The sequence below is a fragment of the Schistocerca americana genome, chromosome 7 (assembly GCF_021461395.2).
Source record: "Schistocerca americana isolate TAMUIC-IGC-003095 chromosome 7, iqSchAmer2.1, whole genome shotgun sequence".
Classification (NCBI taxonomy): domain Eukaryota; kingdom Metazoa; phylum Arthropoda; class Insecta; order Orthoptera; family Acrididae; genus Schistocerca; species Schistocerca americana.
In genome coordinates this window covers 496,048,206-496,065,357 of record NC_060125.1, presented here as the reverse complement: position 1 = coordinate 496,065,357, position 17,152 = coordinate 496,048,206, and the positions used below count along the sequence as shown (strand labels likewise).

Sequence of the window (17,152 nt, the reverse complement as noted above, 5' to 3'; positions counted from 1 at the left end):
CGCCATGGCACTGGGATTGCCTAAGTCAGAAAAACGAGCAAGCTCTGGCGCGACCGAATCACATGTGCACTGGTCGAAGAGCAAGGCACTGCAGGAAATTTAGTTGTGTCACGATTTGCTAATTCACAGCATAAACTGACGATACGAGGCAAGACCTGGAGGAAGACCAAGAGAAAGATGGATCATTTAACTGAAGGAATGTGTGAAGAAAAGACGAGGAGAGTGGGACAGGCTGGACAGATAAACGTGGTGAGAACGAAGGGAAAGGGGGAAGGGCTTATTCTGCGAGCAGGCAAATCGTCTGGAAATTTGTAGGTCCTATCACCAACTTTGGGTAACGGTGTGGCCTAGTGAACCGAAACGGAGCGAGAACGAATTTAATGTGCGTGTTGCATACTTCACATGTCAAGGCGCCGCTGTTACGTCAGCACCAACGGGCTTCCTTTGTTCCCTGTAGGTCCGTGAGTATGACAAGCATGAAAACCGTGGCGCTGCGGTGGCTTCATACTAGTCGACTCGTTTTCTCTTACGGAAGTGTGCAAGAGTTTAAGGCTAGTCGTGACTTACAGTTAGCACGGAGGACGACTACACGATCATGTTGCTGTGAAGTAGCACTGACAAGGTGAAGTGAGCACTTGTCGGTATCAGATGGCCTTCAACAAACCTGTATTTTGTGAGACTGGAGGATCTACGACGACAATTACATGATTCAAACTACACATTCTTCCGGGTTATATGGCCGTGGTCCATGAAATTCTTCTATTCCTAACGTTTCATCCAATACTACGTTGGACATCCTCAGAGGTATGGCTGGTCCTGCTGAGTTCTGCCGACTCATCAGGACCAGCCATACCTCTGACGATGTCCAACGTAGTATTGGACGAAACATTAGGAATAGAAGAATTCCACGGATCACGGCCGTATAACCCGGAAGAATTATCAACAACAGTACCATCCGGTCGTGAAAGCCTTCATCGTATGATCAAACTACACAATTGCGTATATGTTCCATTAGAGGAGGAGTGATATCTGGAAAGAGTTTCATGCTGTAGTCCAGACGAAAAACAAACGAATTTCGTCCAATGCAAGCAAAACGGTTGTGTTCTGGTTTATTCCACCTCCACCATGGGAAAACGTACGTACTGCGCTAACGAAAACTGGGCACAGCACTACGACACTGTTACATGCCTGAGAAAAAAGTGCACTCTTTCTGTGTGCATTTGGTCATGGGAACTTGCGTTTATGGGCATTCATTACTGTAATTTATTTTACTACTTACTCATCATTTACAGATTTCACTTCATGATGTGATTTTTGGTACTGTCGTTAGACATTTGGTAGCGCCTCGAGAGTCTGTGTACGTCAAATAATCGTTAGGCATTCTGTGAATGTAGATATTAAAATAGTAAAAGTAAATTTACTGCAGCCATCAGACAAATTTTGCGTATGACGTAAAATGATCGTATGGCACTGATATCTGAGAGTCCACACATGGGAAAGCTCGACAGCCGAGAATCAAGTTTTTTCAGCTGACGCCACACTGGACGTCTTGGGTATCAATGATCATGAACTGATGATGAGGAGAACACAACACCCAGCCCACATAGGAAGAAATCTCTAACCGATGCACGAACAGAACCAAGTCCACCGCATGACAGTCAGACGCCCTGGCCTCTCAGCCTATATGAATGTATCAAGAAACCGAACAATACTCGCTGCTAACCGATGAGTCATTACATTGATATATACACTACTGCCAATTAAAATTGCTACACCACAAAGATAACGTGCTACAAACGCAAAATTTAACCGACAGTAAGACGATGCTGTGACATGCAAATGATTAACGTATCAGAGCTTTCACACAAGGTTGGCGCCGGTGGCAACACCTACAACGTGCTGACATGAGGAAAGTTTCCAACCGATTTCTCATACACAAACAGCAGTCGACCGGCGTTGCCTATTGAAACGTTGTCGTGATGCCTCACGTAAGGGGGAGAAATGCGTACCATTACGTTTCCGACTTTGATAAAGGTCGGATGTAGCCTACCACGATTGCGGTTGATCGCATCGCGACATTGCTGCTCACGTTGGTCGAGATCCAATGATTGTTCGCAGAATATGGAATCGGTGGGTTCAGGAGGGTAATACGGAGCGCCGTGCTGGATCCCAATGGCCTCGTATCACTAGCAGTCGAGATGAGAGGCATCTTATCCCCATGGCTGTAGTGGATCGTGCAGCCACGTCTCGATCCCTGAGTCAACAGATGGGGACGTTTGCAAGACAACAACCATCTGCACGAACAGTTCAACGACGCTTGCAAAAATGGTTCAAATGCCTCGGAGCAATATGTGACTTAACTGCTGAGGTCATCAGTCCCGTAGAACTTTGAACTACTTAAAACCAACTAATCTAAGGATATCACATACATCCATGCCCGAGGCAGGATTCGAACCTGCGACCGTAGCGGTCGCGCGGTTCCAGACTGTAGCGCCTAGCACCGCTCGGCCACTCCTGCCGTCCCACGTTTGCAGCAGCGTGGTCTACCAGCTCGGAGACCATGGCTGCTGTTACCCTCGACGCTGCATCACAGACAGGAGCGCCTGCGATGGTGTACTCACTGACGAACCTGGATGCACGAATGGGAAAACGTCATTTTTTCGGATGAACCCAGGTTCTGTTTACAGCATCATGATGTTCACATCCGTGTTTGGTGACATCGTGGTGAACGCACATTGGAAGCGTGTATTCATCATCGCCATACTGGCGTATCACCCGGCGTGGTGGTATGGGGTGCCATTGGTTACACGTCTCGATCAACTCTTGTTCGCATTGACGGCACTTTGAACAGTGGATGTTGCATTTCAGATGTGTTACGACCCGTGGCTCTACCCCTCATTCGATCCCTGCAAAACCCCACATTTCAGCAGGATATTGCACTATCGCATGTTGCAGGTCCTGTACGGGCCTTTTTGGATACAGCAAATGTTCAACTGCTGCCCTGGCTAGCCGATTCTCCAGATCTCTCACCAATTGAAAACGTCTGCTCAATGTTGGCCGAGCAACTATCTCGTCACAACACGCCAGTCACTACTCTTGATGAACTGTGATATTGTGTTGAAGCTGCATGGGCAGCTGCACCTATACACGCCATCCAAGCTCTGTTTGACTGAATACCCAGGCGTATCAAGGCCGTTATTACGGCTAGAGGTTGTTGTTCTGGGTACTGATTTCTCAGGATCTATGCACCCAAATTTCGTGAAGATGTAATCACATGTCAGTTCTAGTATAATATATTTGTCCAATGAATACCCACTTCTCATCTGCATTTCTTCTTGGTGTAGCAATTTTATTGGCCAGTAGTGTAATAATCATCATGTCCAATGTTTGCCTCTGTCATTTGGACATGTCGGACGGTTTTTAACATTTCAGCTTGCACTTGACAATGGCAATAAAACCGAAATCATGATTGTGGGAAATACGTAAATGAATAATAAGTTATAGTGTAGTGGCTGAAATCTCTTACAAAACGTTTTCTTATGTAAAGGGAATACCCTAAGTCCGCGGTTAGACGGGTGATCTCGTATACTCTCTCTACTTCAAGAGCGAGTCGAGTCACTTGTGCCCAACAACTGATTCGGTTGACCACTGGGCAGCGGCGGAGTCTCACGAGTCGAGTCTACGAGAACACAGGACGGCGAGCTCTTCGGAGATGACGTCACAGGACTCGCAGGTGAGTTTGAAGCGCATATACGTAAACCACTTCTAATCGCTGGTGTGACCTGCTTGACTGAATCAGGACGACGACGACAGAGTGGGTTGAGGTCTACTAAGTTACCTTTAATGTAGAGAGAGGGTCCCCTAGGATAATTAGCACAGATGATTCTGGAGCGGAGAGGAGAAGTTATTGGCTTTGCAGAAAGTGAATGAGGATCTAAAAAGTGGAGGATGCAGTTTAAGAGCTATTTATTTCCCAATACTTCAACCTTATTTGGGGAGCTGTCTTCGATTGCACCCTTCCAATCTATATATTAGTCCTTTCAAGCAACTCCCAGTTCCTGGGTTCTGCCTTTCACTATTAGAGGCGCTCGCTATGGATGCAATTTGGTCTTGCTTACTCCTGTCTACATTGCGACGCGCAGAAAGTACTAATTATCACTCGGTGCAATTCACAAAAATAGGTACCTTATTCATAGTAGGTGACATTTACACTACCGGCCATTAAAATTGCTACACCACGAAGATGACGTGCTACAGACGCGAAATTTAACCAACAGAAAGAAGATGCTGCGACATGCAAATGATTAGTTTTTCAGAGCGTTCACACAAGGTTGCCGCCGCTGGCGACACCTACAACGTGCTGACATGAGGAAAGTTTCCAACCGATTTCTCATACACAAACAGCAGTTGACTAGCGTTTCCTGGTGAAGCATTTTTGTGATGCCTCGTGCGAGGAGGAGAAATGCGTACCATCACGTCTCCGACTTTGATAATGGTCGGATTGTAGCATATCGCGATTGCGGTTTATCGTATCGCGACATTGCTGCTGCCGTTGGTCTAGATCCAATGACTGTTAGCGGAATATGGAATCGGTGGGTTCGGGAGGGTAACACGGAACGCCGTGCTGGATCCCAACAGCATCGTATCACTAGCAGTCGAGCATGGCTGCAACGGATCGTGCAGCCTCGTCTCGATTCCTGAGTCAACAGATGAGGACGTTTGCAAGACAACAACCATCTGCACGAACAGTTCGACGACGTTTGCAGCAGCATGGACTATCAGCTCGGAGACCATGGCTGCGGATACCCTCGATGCTGCATCACAGACAGGAACGCCTAAGATGGTGTACTCAACGACGAACCTCGGTGCACGAATGGGAAAACGTCATTTTTCAGATGAATCCAGGTTCTGTTTACAGCATCATGATGTTCACATCCGTGTTTGGCTACATCGTGGTGAACGCACATTGGAAGCGTGTATTCGTCATCGCATTACTGGCGTATCACCCGGCGTGGTGGTATGGGGTGCCATTGGTTACACGTCTCGATCACCTCTTGTTCTCATTGGCAGCACTTTGAACAGTGGATGTTACGTTTCAGATGTGTTACGACCCGTGGCTCTACCCCTCATTCGATCCCTGCAAAACCCTACATTTCAGCAGGATATTGCACTATCGCATGTTGCAGGTCCTGTACGGGCCTTTCTGGATACAGAAAATGTTCGACTGCTGCCCTGACCAACACAGTCTTCAGACCTCTCACAAACTGAAAACGTTTGGTCAATGGTGGCCGAGCAACTGGCTCGTCACAATACGCCAGTCACTACTCTTGATGATCTGTGGTATCGTGTCGAAGCTGCATGGGCAGTTGTACCTGTACACGCCATCCAAGCTCTGTTAGACTCAATTCCCAGGCGTATCAAGGTCGTTATTACGGCCAGATGTGGTTTTTCTGGGTACTGATTTCTCAGGACCTATGCACCCAAATTTCGTGAAGATGTAATCACATGTCAGTTCTAGTATAATATATGTGTCCAATGAATACCCGTTTATCATCTGCATTTCTTCTTGGTGTAGCATTTTTAATGGCCAGTAGTGTATATCTTCTATTTAGACATCTCACCCTATTCAACTAACCTTACCCTAATCAAAGGAGAAATTTGTAAAATTAAAGACCTTACGCAGCGCAACAATGTCAACTGTGTTAGTAATATACATGATGTAACTAAAAGGTACGGCCATATTTTCAGGACATATTCTTCTCACACAGGAGAGGAAAAGATGTCATACAGTCAACATTGTTGCTAGTGTTTTGTCCGTCGAATGTTAGGCATGGAGCTCCCCTACGTGCTGTACAAGAGGGATTGGTTATGTGCTGGCACCGAATTTAATCAGCTCACTTGTCTAAGCATCATATCACTCAAACATGACTCCGCAGTGTACATATACCTCTTACAGAAATCTACATTCAGACACTTGCGACGTAACTGTTACGAAGGCTAGGATGTGTGAAGGAAATGAAACGCTTTTAATTAGACGTCTGAGTAATTTCCCGCTGCCCCCAGACATCAATACCGTATGACTTTCTTCACCACAACAACTCGTTTTTTGCAGTTATTCAGAGTAGATAAATCACGACTATCAAAAGTAATAGAGCTTACCAGTAGATCACATTAAACATTTTTTAAATGAAACTTTAAACCTACCCGTTTGATTGTCTAGATTAATTTAGTAATTTTAGGTTCAGTGCCCGTGTTTAGTGTTCTGTTTTACCGGAAGCAATGTTCACATGCGGCTAACGTCTTTTTTTGTGTTGACTTGCGGCAGTGAGTGATTTGGTGAGTACCTACTTGTTTACTAGTGTTCTTAACTTAGGTAGATTAGCGGTACTCAAATCGCCCAAATTGTGTCAAATTGAAAAACTTGCACCTTGCCACTGAGCCACTGGAATTATAAGAGACTTTTTTCCGGTACAATGCAATGGAGGTATACACAACTGCTGGCAGATAGATACGAGGGACGTTCAATAAGCAATGAAACATTTTTTTCTACCAATTTCGGTTGAAGGAATGTGAAATCTCTTGTGGGTCATCATGGAATATCCCCCCGACACCCCTAATAGTTTCACGTTTACAGAAAACCAGAGCATCGCAAGTGTTCATAGACACTTGCAGAATGTCTCCATAGACCTTCTACTGAACAAAAGCACGGCTAGTCATTGAACGAGGCATCTGTAAACATCGCAACAAGGTCGCGCAAACTATTCTGATACGCCGCTTGCCTGCCAGCTGCACACAACTGTGACTTCTGTAATGTTGGAACGTGCGGACACTCTCATTCGAAATGATCTACAGATCACGATCAAACACGTCGCTGCTCCACTGAGAGTCTCTGTTGATAGGACTGATATACTTTTCTACCGGTTTTGGGAACGCAAAACTGTGTGGTTGGTTTGTTCGCTGCCGATCGAAAAACCATAAAGATCAGCGAAGGACCCTCTGTGCGGAACTGCTAGCATGTTACGATGCTGAACGTGACAGCTTTTGTCGCATATCGAGACAGAGGATAATCACTTTAAATCGTAAACAAAGCAGCAATTCATCGTGTGGTGCCGCAGCTTTCCGATCCATTCAACTTTATTATCGATGTCCTGTGCAAGATGTGAACTTTATGACGTTATTGGGTAATGCTACAACTCATTCGCAACACTCAAGGCAATGAAGGCAGGTAACACAACGCAACACAACACATGCTGAAAGAACGCACTGAACATTTACTGTATTGTATTGGTACGTTCTGATTCTTTTTCTCAAATTTAACGTATGAAGGAAAGTTGTGTAAAATGATTTCTGATATGAACATAAAACGTTTCGAATCGAAATGTCACTGTCACACGTATTTTTCTGGAACTTCATTTTATAGTGTGCATGTAAGCTGATTACCAAATTGTTATCAAACAGCGTCTTAGTACTAGAGAGAAACATAACATAAAATTACTAAAAATAAGAAATCAAAGGCAGTGTCGTCATCCAAGATAAATAGTAATAATTATTATGATTGTAAAACGTATTAATTGAGCTGCTTTGGTACATAGTAATACCAATCAGAATAGGAGCACAGGTGATAAAAGTACCTCGAAAAACATTCCTACCGCAGGGTTGCAACTGTTGAAACGAAAATGTGAAAGAGGTGAAGGGACTATATTGCGCCATCCGTGAATTACCAAGAGGACATCGAAGAGTTAATGAAGAAAAAGTTTTAAATCGTTAAGAGGGGATTCCCTATTAGAATTAATGAGTCTGAGAGGAACGGCGGAAGTTAAAGCGGAGGTCAATTAAGTATCTGGACCTGGAAGACAGAATAACAATCAAAAATTCATCAGCCATAGAAGCTATTGGATTCAAATTTAAGAACATGGAAGATTAGGATAGAAAACGCCGGTGAATATTCACCTACAACAGGAAAGAGCTGATTATAAAATTATACCTCTATGTGAATCAGTGAAGAATCAGCTTAGACCGGACAGTTCAGAATTGAGTAATGATGATGACGCTTATGAAATTTGTAACATATAGCTGTTGTAGAAATAAACACGATAGACGTTGTTGTAACTGTTTGAAGTATAATAATTTCCTGAAGAGCGACTTGGTATAATAATTTTCTGAAGAGCGACTTGCACTTATGAACTGGTAATGTAGTCCGGATAAATGATGAAGTGAATGGATGAACAACAACAGTAAGCAATTTCTTAAACACATTGTTTCTAACAGTGTCGAACATAATCATCTTCTTTGAGTAAGTTGTTTAGAAAATTTATTTCCGTTGATCGATATTTGTGATAGTGTTTGACACTCTATTGAAGCTCAATGTGTATCTCCTAGACAGCAGATCTTAAACAAAATTTCATAGTTGAAGCTGTATCAGTTTTATTCGAGCCTTTTGACTGATTTCAGGTTGCTTGCAACGAATTCCTCTCTTGTGCTAACCTCTTCATCTTAGGGAAACATAGAAGTCCACCTAGTACCGTGGAGGTTGTTCCGTAATATCTTAGAATGTCCTAACACTCTATTCTTTCTTCTTATCATTGTTATCCACTCTTTCCTATCTCCGATCCTGTGGAGAACAAACTCATATCTTATTTGTAAATCTATCTGTAAGGTACAGAATTTCCTCAACGCCATAAAAAATTGGTTTGACTTGACAGACTAAGACAAATGTCCTTAACAAAGCGAAGTGGTGCAGTGGGTAACACACTGGACTCGCACTCGGAAGGACGACGTTTCAAACCCACGTTCGGCCATCCTGATTTAGGTTTTCTGTGATTTTCGTGATTTCAAGCAAGTGCCGGGATGCTTCCTTTAATAGGGCACGGCTGATTTTCTTCCCTATCTTTCCCTCATCCGATGGGACGGAAGACCTCGCTGTTTGGTCCCCTCCCACAAATCAACCAACCAGTATGGCAGGCATGTCGTAAAACGAAGACTTTTTTATAATAGATGTCAATCGTTTCCTTACGTTCAGAGAATTTAACCTTATTGTTATTGGGACATTAAACTTATCATAAAACTGAATCCGCAGCGGCGTGTGAGAAAGAGCAGCTGTATATTACAAACTACTTTAGTTATCCTCTGCGATACTAAAGAACATGAACGGCATAATTAGCAGGCGTTTTTACAGTGCTACTCATTGCTGTAGTCATAGATAATAATAATATAGACAGGGAAAAGTGCACATAACCCGACATTACTAACGAGATGTTCAGTATAGCACCTTGTAAGAAACAGAAAATTAAACGATACTTCAATAATATGTGTGAAATCAAACTTCAGACGGCACTTTTCTGTCTTCTGATTCACCAGTTTCACTCAGAAACTCGGGTTTTTAACATTTCGCAATATTTTGTGTAGAATGTTCAAATTTATTCACTCTGCAGTCATAAGCAAACCTTGAGAAATCACAATCCGGAGACGTTACTGAGTTATCCAGAATACAGAGGAAATGGTAATCAGAAGCTGCTTGTATCATGGGAACACACATTTTTCCTTTTTTGTTTGTATCCACATTCCCATCTACATTTCCATGCATGTGATTATAGTTTGTATGCATTTAGCGGTTTTACTTTTATCTCGGGTTTCTGGAAGTAGAAAGAAGAAAATACGTATATAAGGGTTTAACGCCACGCCCCCGATGAGTATAGAGACATATTACGAAAACTTATTGGACTGGATAGGGAAGCATATTGACAACGTCCTTTTCAAAGCCATTTGGAATTTGGATTAAGCAGATATGAAACTGGGTATTAGAAAGGCCATATCTTACTGCTGCTTCACCCTGCTCAGTTTCAACAATGAACTCAAGAGCTCAACGCACGAAACTATGAAAGACCTATAGGGTTTAACATCCCATCGAGATCGATGTCATTAGAGATGGACCACCAGCTCCGAAAGTTAAGAGCATTGGGAAGGAAATCGGCCGTGTGCTTCCCAAGGAACCGTCCCGGCATTTGCTTGGGGCAATTCAGGGAAATCGCGGAAAACCTAAACCTCGATGGAGGGATGCGGGTTTGAACAATCGTCCTCCCTATTGCGAGTCCAGTGTGCTAACCACTGCGCCATCTCGCTCGGTACGAAACTATGGCGACGCTCGTAATTACGAGGAGTACTCAATAAATGATTCTACACATTTTCTTTCTCGGCAACTTTCGGTTGAAAAATGCGGCTTTGCTGTGGTATGTGGTGGAATATTTCCGCTTCACCCCTTAGAGTTTCGTGGACTTCTGATACATGGCGGCGCTATATGTGGTGTTCGAAGCGTCGATTGTAACGGAGGTGCCTTACAACCAGAGAACAGCCACTGAGTGCCCTTTGGCGGAAAACCCGAGCCATTCATATATTCATAGGCGCTTGCAGAATGTCTAACAAAACATGAAAGTAAACAAAAGCATGGCGAGTCGTAGGGAGAGGCGTCTCTCCCCATCACAACTAGGTTGGGCAAACCTGTTCTGTCTCCCGCGAGACCACTGGTAGCCCACAATTGAGATCCCTCAAATCTTGGAAGGTATGTACACTCTCTTTCGAGGTGACCACAACACCACAACGGGACGTCTTTGTTGGTAGTACCGACACACTCGTCCACCAGTTGGGATACCCAAAGATGTGCATACTCTGGATTCCTCACCGGCTAACAAAATACCATAAAGACCCACGAAGGATCATCCGTGCGGAGTTGCTTGCGCGTTAGGAGGCTGATCGTGGCAGTTTTTGTCGAACATCGTCACAGGCCATGAAACATAGGTTTATCCATACAACCAGAAACAAAACGGCAATCCACAGTAGGGCGCCGCACCTCTCCTCTGAAGAAAAAGTGCAAAGATACATCCTTAGCCACTCATCAGAATCTGAAGGGGTTATTCTGCCTGATATCCTTCCTCATCGTGCAACGATAAACATTGAAATGTGTGGTGCTGCGCTAGGGAAAACGAAGTTTGTGGTAAGATCTTATGGGACCGAACTGCTGAGATCATCGGTCCCTAAGCTTATACACTACTTAATCTAACTTAAAGTTACTTACGCTAAGGACAACACACACACCCATGCCCAAGGAAGGATTCGAACCTCCGACGGGGGGAGCCGCGCGGACTGTGTGACAAGGCGCCTTCAGACCACGCGGCTACCTCGTGCGACAAACTGCAGGTAGGGGGCTTTACCGGTCCCTACTAATGGTCGAAACAGGAGGACAATCTTCCGAACTACAAAGGATTCAACAACGCAGCTCACCAGTAAATGGCAGCAGCCAGCAGGTTGGTCAACAAAGCCTAAGGAAGGCGGAGCGGCGCCACGAAGGTCTCAATAGGAGAGCGCGGCAGCTCACACGGACTCAACACCGAAGGCAGTTCCTTGAAGTACACCCCACATCACCATGATGAAACTCTATTCCTCCATACGCCAAACTTCTTCTGCACTGAGCTCTGACAGCAACAGACTGATCTAAGTGATCACTACAGGCCAGGCTCACAGCTTGCCCACCAGAATGCTGCCTGCACCACAAACACGGCAGCCAGGTCTGCCGTCCGTGAACTGCCTCCGAACACATCCTGACTACTTACAGCTACCTCTCCAGACTCCCCTGCAAACTAAATGATAGCACCCTCTTAAGACCAGCCAAACCAAAGAGCCCGATGACAGGCGTATAGTGACACGGAGCAAAATCTTTTGCCAAACACGGAAAGCACATATCACCCACAGCAGTAATTTTGCGAGTAATGGTTATCTGAAAAAATTTGCTCGATTCATTGTTCCCTTCCCTACTCAGACCTGATTATTCAATTGTTTTCCTCCTCCCTGTTGAATCCGTAAACATTGTAGTCCTGTGGAGGGAAGTGGTACCACATATGTAGAGATAGTGCTGCGATGATATCTGGCTGCATAATCTCAGAGGTGCTATTGGGTCGATCCATGGTGTCGAACAGCTCAGATGCAACACTTTTAAGACCAGTTTGTGCAGTTGGTCGCCGGTGTACGAAGCTGCTACAGAGATTTAGTCATATGCCAGTAGCTCAGCCGAATGTAAGACCACCTTTGAGGGGAGTCCCCTATGTTCCAGGAGAAAGCCTAGCAGAGCTGCACCTGAGCCACTGTGTGCCGACACCGCCCGCCACCTCCGCCCCGCTGCTGCTGGTGGTAGCACTGGCCACGCTGTTGGCAGCCCTGCGCGCCGCCAGGTGAGGCCACAACTGCTGGTCTTGTTGCGGACACATATCACCCGAGTGCCTCAGTCGCCAGCAGCTCTGCGGCCACCGACGACGTCTGCGTCGGACCCCACGAGAGTAGCTGACCACGGAGAACGCTGTGCATGCAGTGGTGCGCGACCTCGCCAGGGGTCCAGCGGGCGACCTGTACTGTACCTCCAGCCGGCTGTACACTCCGCTTGGAATCTGGTGCTACTCTCGAAACAGAGTCCCATTTGACTTCCTTTCTGGAAGCAATGCTGCGAAAGACACCAAACGAAAGTGTTCAGTATGTGACTTCCTATCAATGACAGAATTTATTTATTATATTTTAAGAGAATCGCGTACTTCTAGAAGTGTAAATGTGTTCGTCCAGGCGTTCAGACCCGTTTTCTAACGCCCAGAGATTGGTAAAGGACACTGAATTCTAAAAACTATCGTTGTTCGTACGAGAATGTGTTTTCAGTTCGGACTAAAACTTTATTTCCCGTGTTGATGATTCGAGATTGATTTATTGTGGTTGTCTTGGAGATATAAAAATTTTAATCCAGAATATTTTTTTCTGGTGAGCTTTCTAGAGAAGAAATATACTGTCTAATAATGGATAAAAAACGAAAAATATATATATACAGCGTTTTAAAGGTCTACAGGTTTTTACACAAGACCAAGTTCTCGATATTCTAATTTCATTCCATGTATTACTACTGTCGGTGCAACATATTTGAAAATGTCGTATCATTGAGGATATGAACAACTGTTTGTATGAATTGATTTCTTGGTGAATTTTTTGATAAGAAGAGGGCCAATTCAATTGTTTAATGCGCACAGAGTAAAAAATACAATGTGTGTTACTGATATGTTAATATGACTTTCCTGTATTCCTTTCTCTCATACATAAGCTACAAGCATTTACATGCAAGGTATGTATGCAACACATTCATAAGCACTGCCAACCTGAATAAAATTGTAGTTTTTCTCCTGCTTACGATACGGCAACGAAAAGAAATCACTGCGTGAACTTTGTCTAGGGTGATAATAATAAGATTAAATTAACTTTTACTCTTTATCAGGATTTGGAGGAAACTATATTAAATTTGTCAAGAAAACGTTCTGAAAGTGCTTAGTTCTCGGTGGTTATAAAGTAGCGACGCTATAATCTGGAAAGTATTATACATGCTCACAGACAGTGGTTGCAAACATTTACACGCCGAAGGATTTCTCACAACTGCACAAAGTACCTACCCATAACAAAAAAATGTTGAGAAAACATTAAAGCATATGTTGGGGATGCGGATGAAGCAAGTGAATGCTATGTTGGTGTAAAACACAGGGTAAGAGGCATATAATGTTATTATCAGAAGTACAAGTAGATTGGAACACTTTAAAAATGAAATGGCTACAGGTAATTAATTTATACAAACACTCAGCCTAGAATACATTCCTATAAACTACGCTCTTATGGCGTCTGCTGAACCAGCGGTGAGTCCTACAGTTCCCCCTTACACAGTCCACATCTTGGAATGATCTTCCTGAGTATGCTAAGATCGAAATGAAGTCCAAAATGTTGCGGCTTTCCTTTCATTTCTTTGGGCATGTCGTTTAGTGGTCTTTTGTTACGATTATTTTATCTAGTCTATTCATGACGTTCTCATTATCATGTGTGGTGACTTTGTCGCATCGTATTATCACTAATGTAGATTTTGTGTCAAAGCGCCTAGGTGTGACGGTTTTCTCCGTCCTGCGAATTTGCCCAAAATTATTATAAAGATCCCTGAAAAAAACTCCATTGAAATGGCTTGTGTGTGTGTGGGGGGGGGGGGGGGGTAGAAAAGAGGGAGGAGAATAACGGTGACACGCTGCACCTGAGCTGTTCGACTAAGTCCTTTGGTAGGCAGTGTACCGAGCGAGGTGGAGAATGATTAGCACACTGGACTCGCATTCGAGAGGACGACGGTTCAGTTCCGCGTCCGATCATCCTGATTTAGGTTTCCCGTGATTTCCCTAAATCGCTCCAGGCAAATGGCGGGATGGTTCCTATCAAAAGGCACGGGTGACTTCCTCCCCATCCTTCCCTAATCCGATGAGACCGATGACTTCGCTGTCTGGTCTCCTCCCCAAAAACCACCCAACCCAACCCTTCCATCGTACGCCACGTAGAGAGAGACGCAGGCAGTGTGCCTGCCGCAGTGCGTGTTATAAGACTTGTCGTATGAACTGGATATTTGTTTCTGCAGGATTCATCCACACTACGGTAGTGTTAATTCGAAGCAGCAGCTGTTCTGGTAACGTTGACTTCGAGTAATCTTAAGACGAGCCTGAGATGACAATGACTTCCCCTTTGTGAAGTAGTTCTATGGTAAACTACACCACGGAGATGAATGGTTCTGTGCTATCAAATTGGCTTTCCATGAAAGTCGATAATCTCTGGGTGGACAAGCCCTTTTGTCGGCTTGTAATATTGGCTTGACAGTTGCTCGCTTGGAAAACAACGTCCACTTCAAGGTACAAAGGCAATTCCTTCGACACACGTGGAAAATGGGGCGTTTTGCATGAACCTTAACTCGTATACCATATTGTAGAGAATGTTGTTGCTACATAATGACACACTGCCTGTTAGCTTTCTTCTCGGAATCTTCGGCCCTATTTGTTTTGATAATTTGGACTTTTCAGCGGTACGTATAGTTCCTGACATTCACAAAGATTAACGCCCTGTTGTTAGTGGCGGACTGGAGTCGAGCATGCAGTTGGAAGTAATACGTATAGTACCCCCAAAACTGATATCCACCCGGAGGTGGGATGGTGGGAGGGCGGGGGTTGAAGGTATTTCCCTCGTTATCATAGCTATAGCCCCTCTGTTGGACGTTCGCAGCATTACGGGAATCTAGGCTCGATTCCTCTTCAGGGTTTCTTCTTGGTTCTTAAAGCTGTGCTTGTATTTATGAATTTCGGTGGCTTCCATGAACAATGATAGTTCTTTTCCATAGGAATAACCTACAAGGCGGCGAATTTTATTACGTGGTCTGTGTGGAACAGCATGCGCTAGGCCACAGCTAATTTCTCCAATTGCTTCGACTTGCATTACTTTTTATGTACAGCTATTGGCCTATGGATATGTGTGCTTTCGATACCTACTGCGTGCCAGGTTTTTGCTGTTCCTTGTAAGCGGCACTTCTGTAAAGGGTACTTATTGATCCTGTTCTATTTCCACAATAAATTTATTGTTGGAATGATTAAGTCACCTAGCTGTTTATCACTTTGGCTCCATACGACACACTTGTCATCGACGTACCTGTACCGCAGTTTAAGATTAGATGGTTCCAAGTCCAGGGCCTGTCTGTCGAAATTCTCCAACCAGAAATTGACTACTCTTGGCAACCTCGATGCTATTAGTGGAAATCACTATTTCATGTAAGATATCTCGTGAAAAGGAATGTATGGAAAAGATTGACAAGAAAAAAGGGCGGGATGATAGAGCATTTGTTATCACTAGAGTGGCGGAAGTCATATCATAGTGTTTCCCTTCATTGTCATACCCAATTTATTTACTGTGTTAATGAAATCATATGACTTGTCTTAATCTTTTCTCCTCTTTACGATAATTATTTGAATTAGAAAATACTTATAGTTTCTTAAACATTTCAATCGATACACCGAGAATGGCGGAAAGGGTCAATTTGATCCCACTGTAATTTCTCTTCTGAATATATGCAAATTATCCAACAATGTAGCGATGACAGTCAGCAGTCATGCAAAGTAGTTGCTGCTACTTTTAGCAACTTGACAGGTGTAGATTCCATTCGCCCACAGAATATATCATGTCATTCAGCACGGTTTCGAACGTGTATCGTCAGCGTAGACTTTCTGATGAAGAATTGTTACGCATCTTAGAGAATTCCGATGTTCAATCGGAAACTGACATTACTTTTGAAGATGATTATGTACCTGAGACCAGTGAAGTTGAAGACATTGTGAACGAGGAGCGATTAGTGGAAGAGTCACAGTAGGCGCACTTGGAAGCCCCTACAAAGATGGTCGCTAGGGGTGAAACCGTGTGGGAGAATGCCAATTTTTCATCTTCTGGAAGAAGGTCGGCTGTGAACATTGTGAAAGAGAGAGGAGGTCCCACTGCTTACGCTTTCTAGCGAAGAACTGGACTGTGTCACTTGAAGAACTGGAGAAACTGATAGCCATCATATAAGTTCGGTGTGTCATTTGTACAAAAGCTATGTATTTGTACAAAAGGTATGTCTGTGGATGACCTCTGGTCGCACTCTCAGGGGCTTACTTTCATCGAGCACATTATGCCAAGGGCAGATTTCAATAGCTTCTCAGATTTCTCCGTTTTTATGAAAAATCAACTCGAACCGGAAGCCTGGTAGCCAGAAACTTCGCCCTTGTAGCTGAATTCACTTCACTGACAACAGTACTCGTCTTAGGGCTCTGGAGAAAATATAACCATTAACCAGCACCTGTTACCAAGCAAAAGAAAACGCAGGTTCACTCATTTTGTGTCCAACAAACCAGACAATTATGACCTCAAATTCTGATTGACTGTCGATGTGACGACAAAGTATATATAATGCTTTCCCACAGTCTATCATAGAGGACACGCATAGGGAGAAGTAACCACTTGGAGATTAATCTTTCTGTATCTCATGGAGCCATTTGCAAAACAAGGAAGAAATGTGACGGCGGAGAACTTCTTCATGTTCCTTCAACTTGCTAAGAAACTCAAAGAAGAGGAAACGTCATTAGTTGGCACAATGAAGAAGATCCATCGTGAAATTCCCGACGAAGTTCAAATGGTTCAAATGGCTCTGAGCACTATGCCACTTAACCTCTGAGGTCATCAGTCGCCTAAAACTTAGAAATAATTAAACCTAACTAACCTAAGGACATCACACACATCCATGCCCGAGGCAGGATTC

General features: G+C 44.0%; 1 protein-coding gene across 1 annotated transcript in view; it reads left to right on the top strand.

Annotated features, from left to right (window-relative positions):
* The window catches only part of LOC124623038, a 156,467-nt gene extending 143,445 nt beyond the window's left edge, over positions 1–13,022 (top strand). The window contains exon 6 of the mRNA XM_047148831.1: positions 12,101–13,022. Within this exon, the coding sequence (XP_047004787.1) occupies positions 12,101–12,222 (122 nt within the window). The 3' untranslated portion in view covers positions 12,223–13,022. The remainder of the gene's footprint in view (positions 1–12,100) is intronic.
* The last annotated feature ends 4,130 nt before the right edge of the window (positions 13,023–17,152 follow it).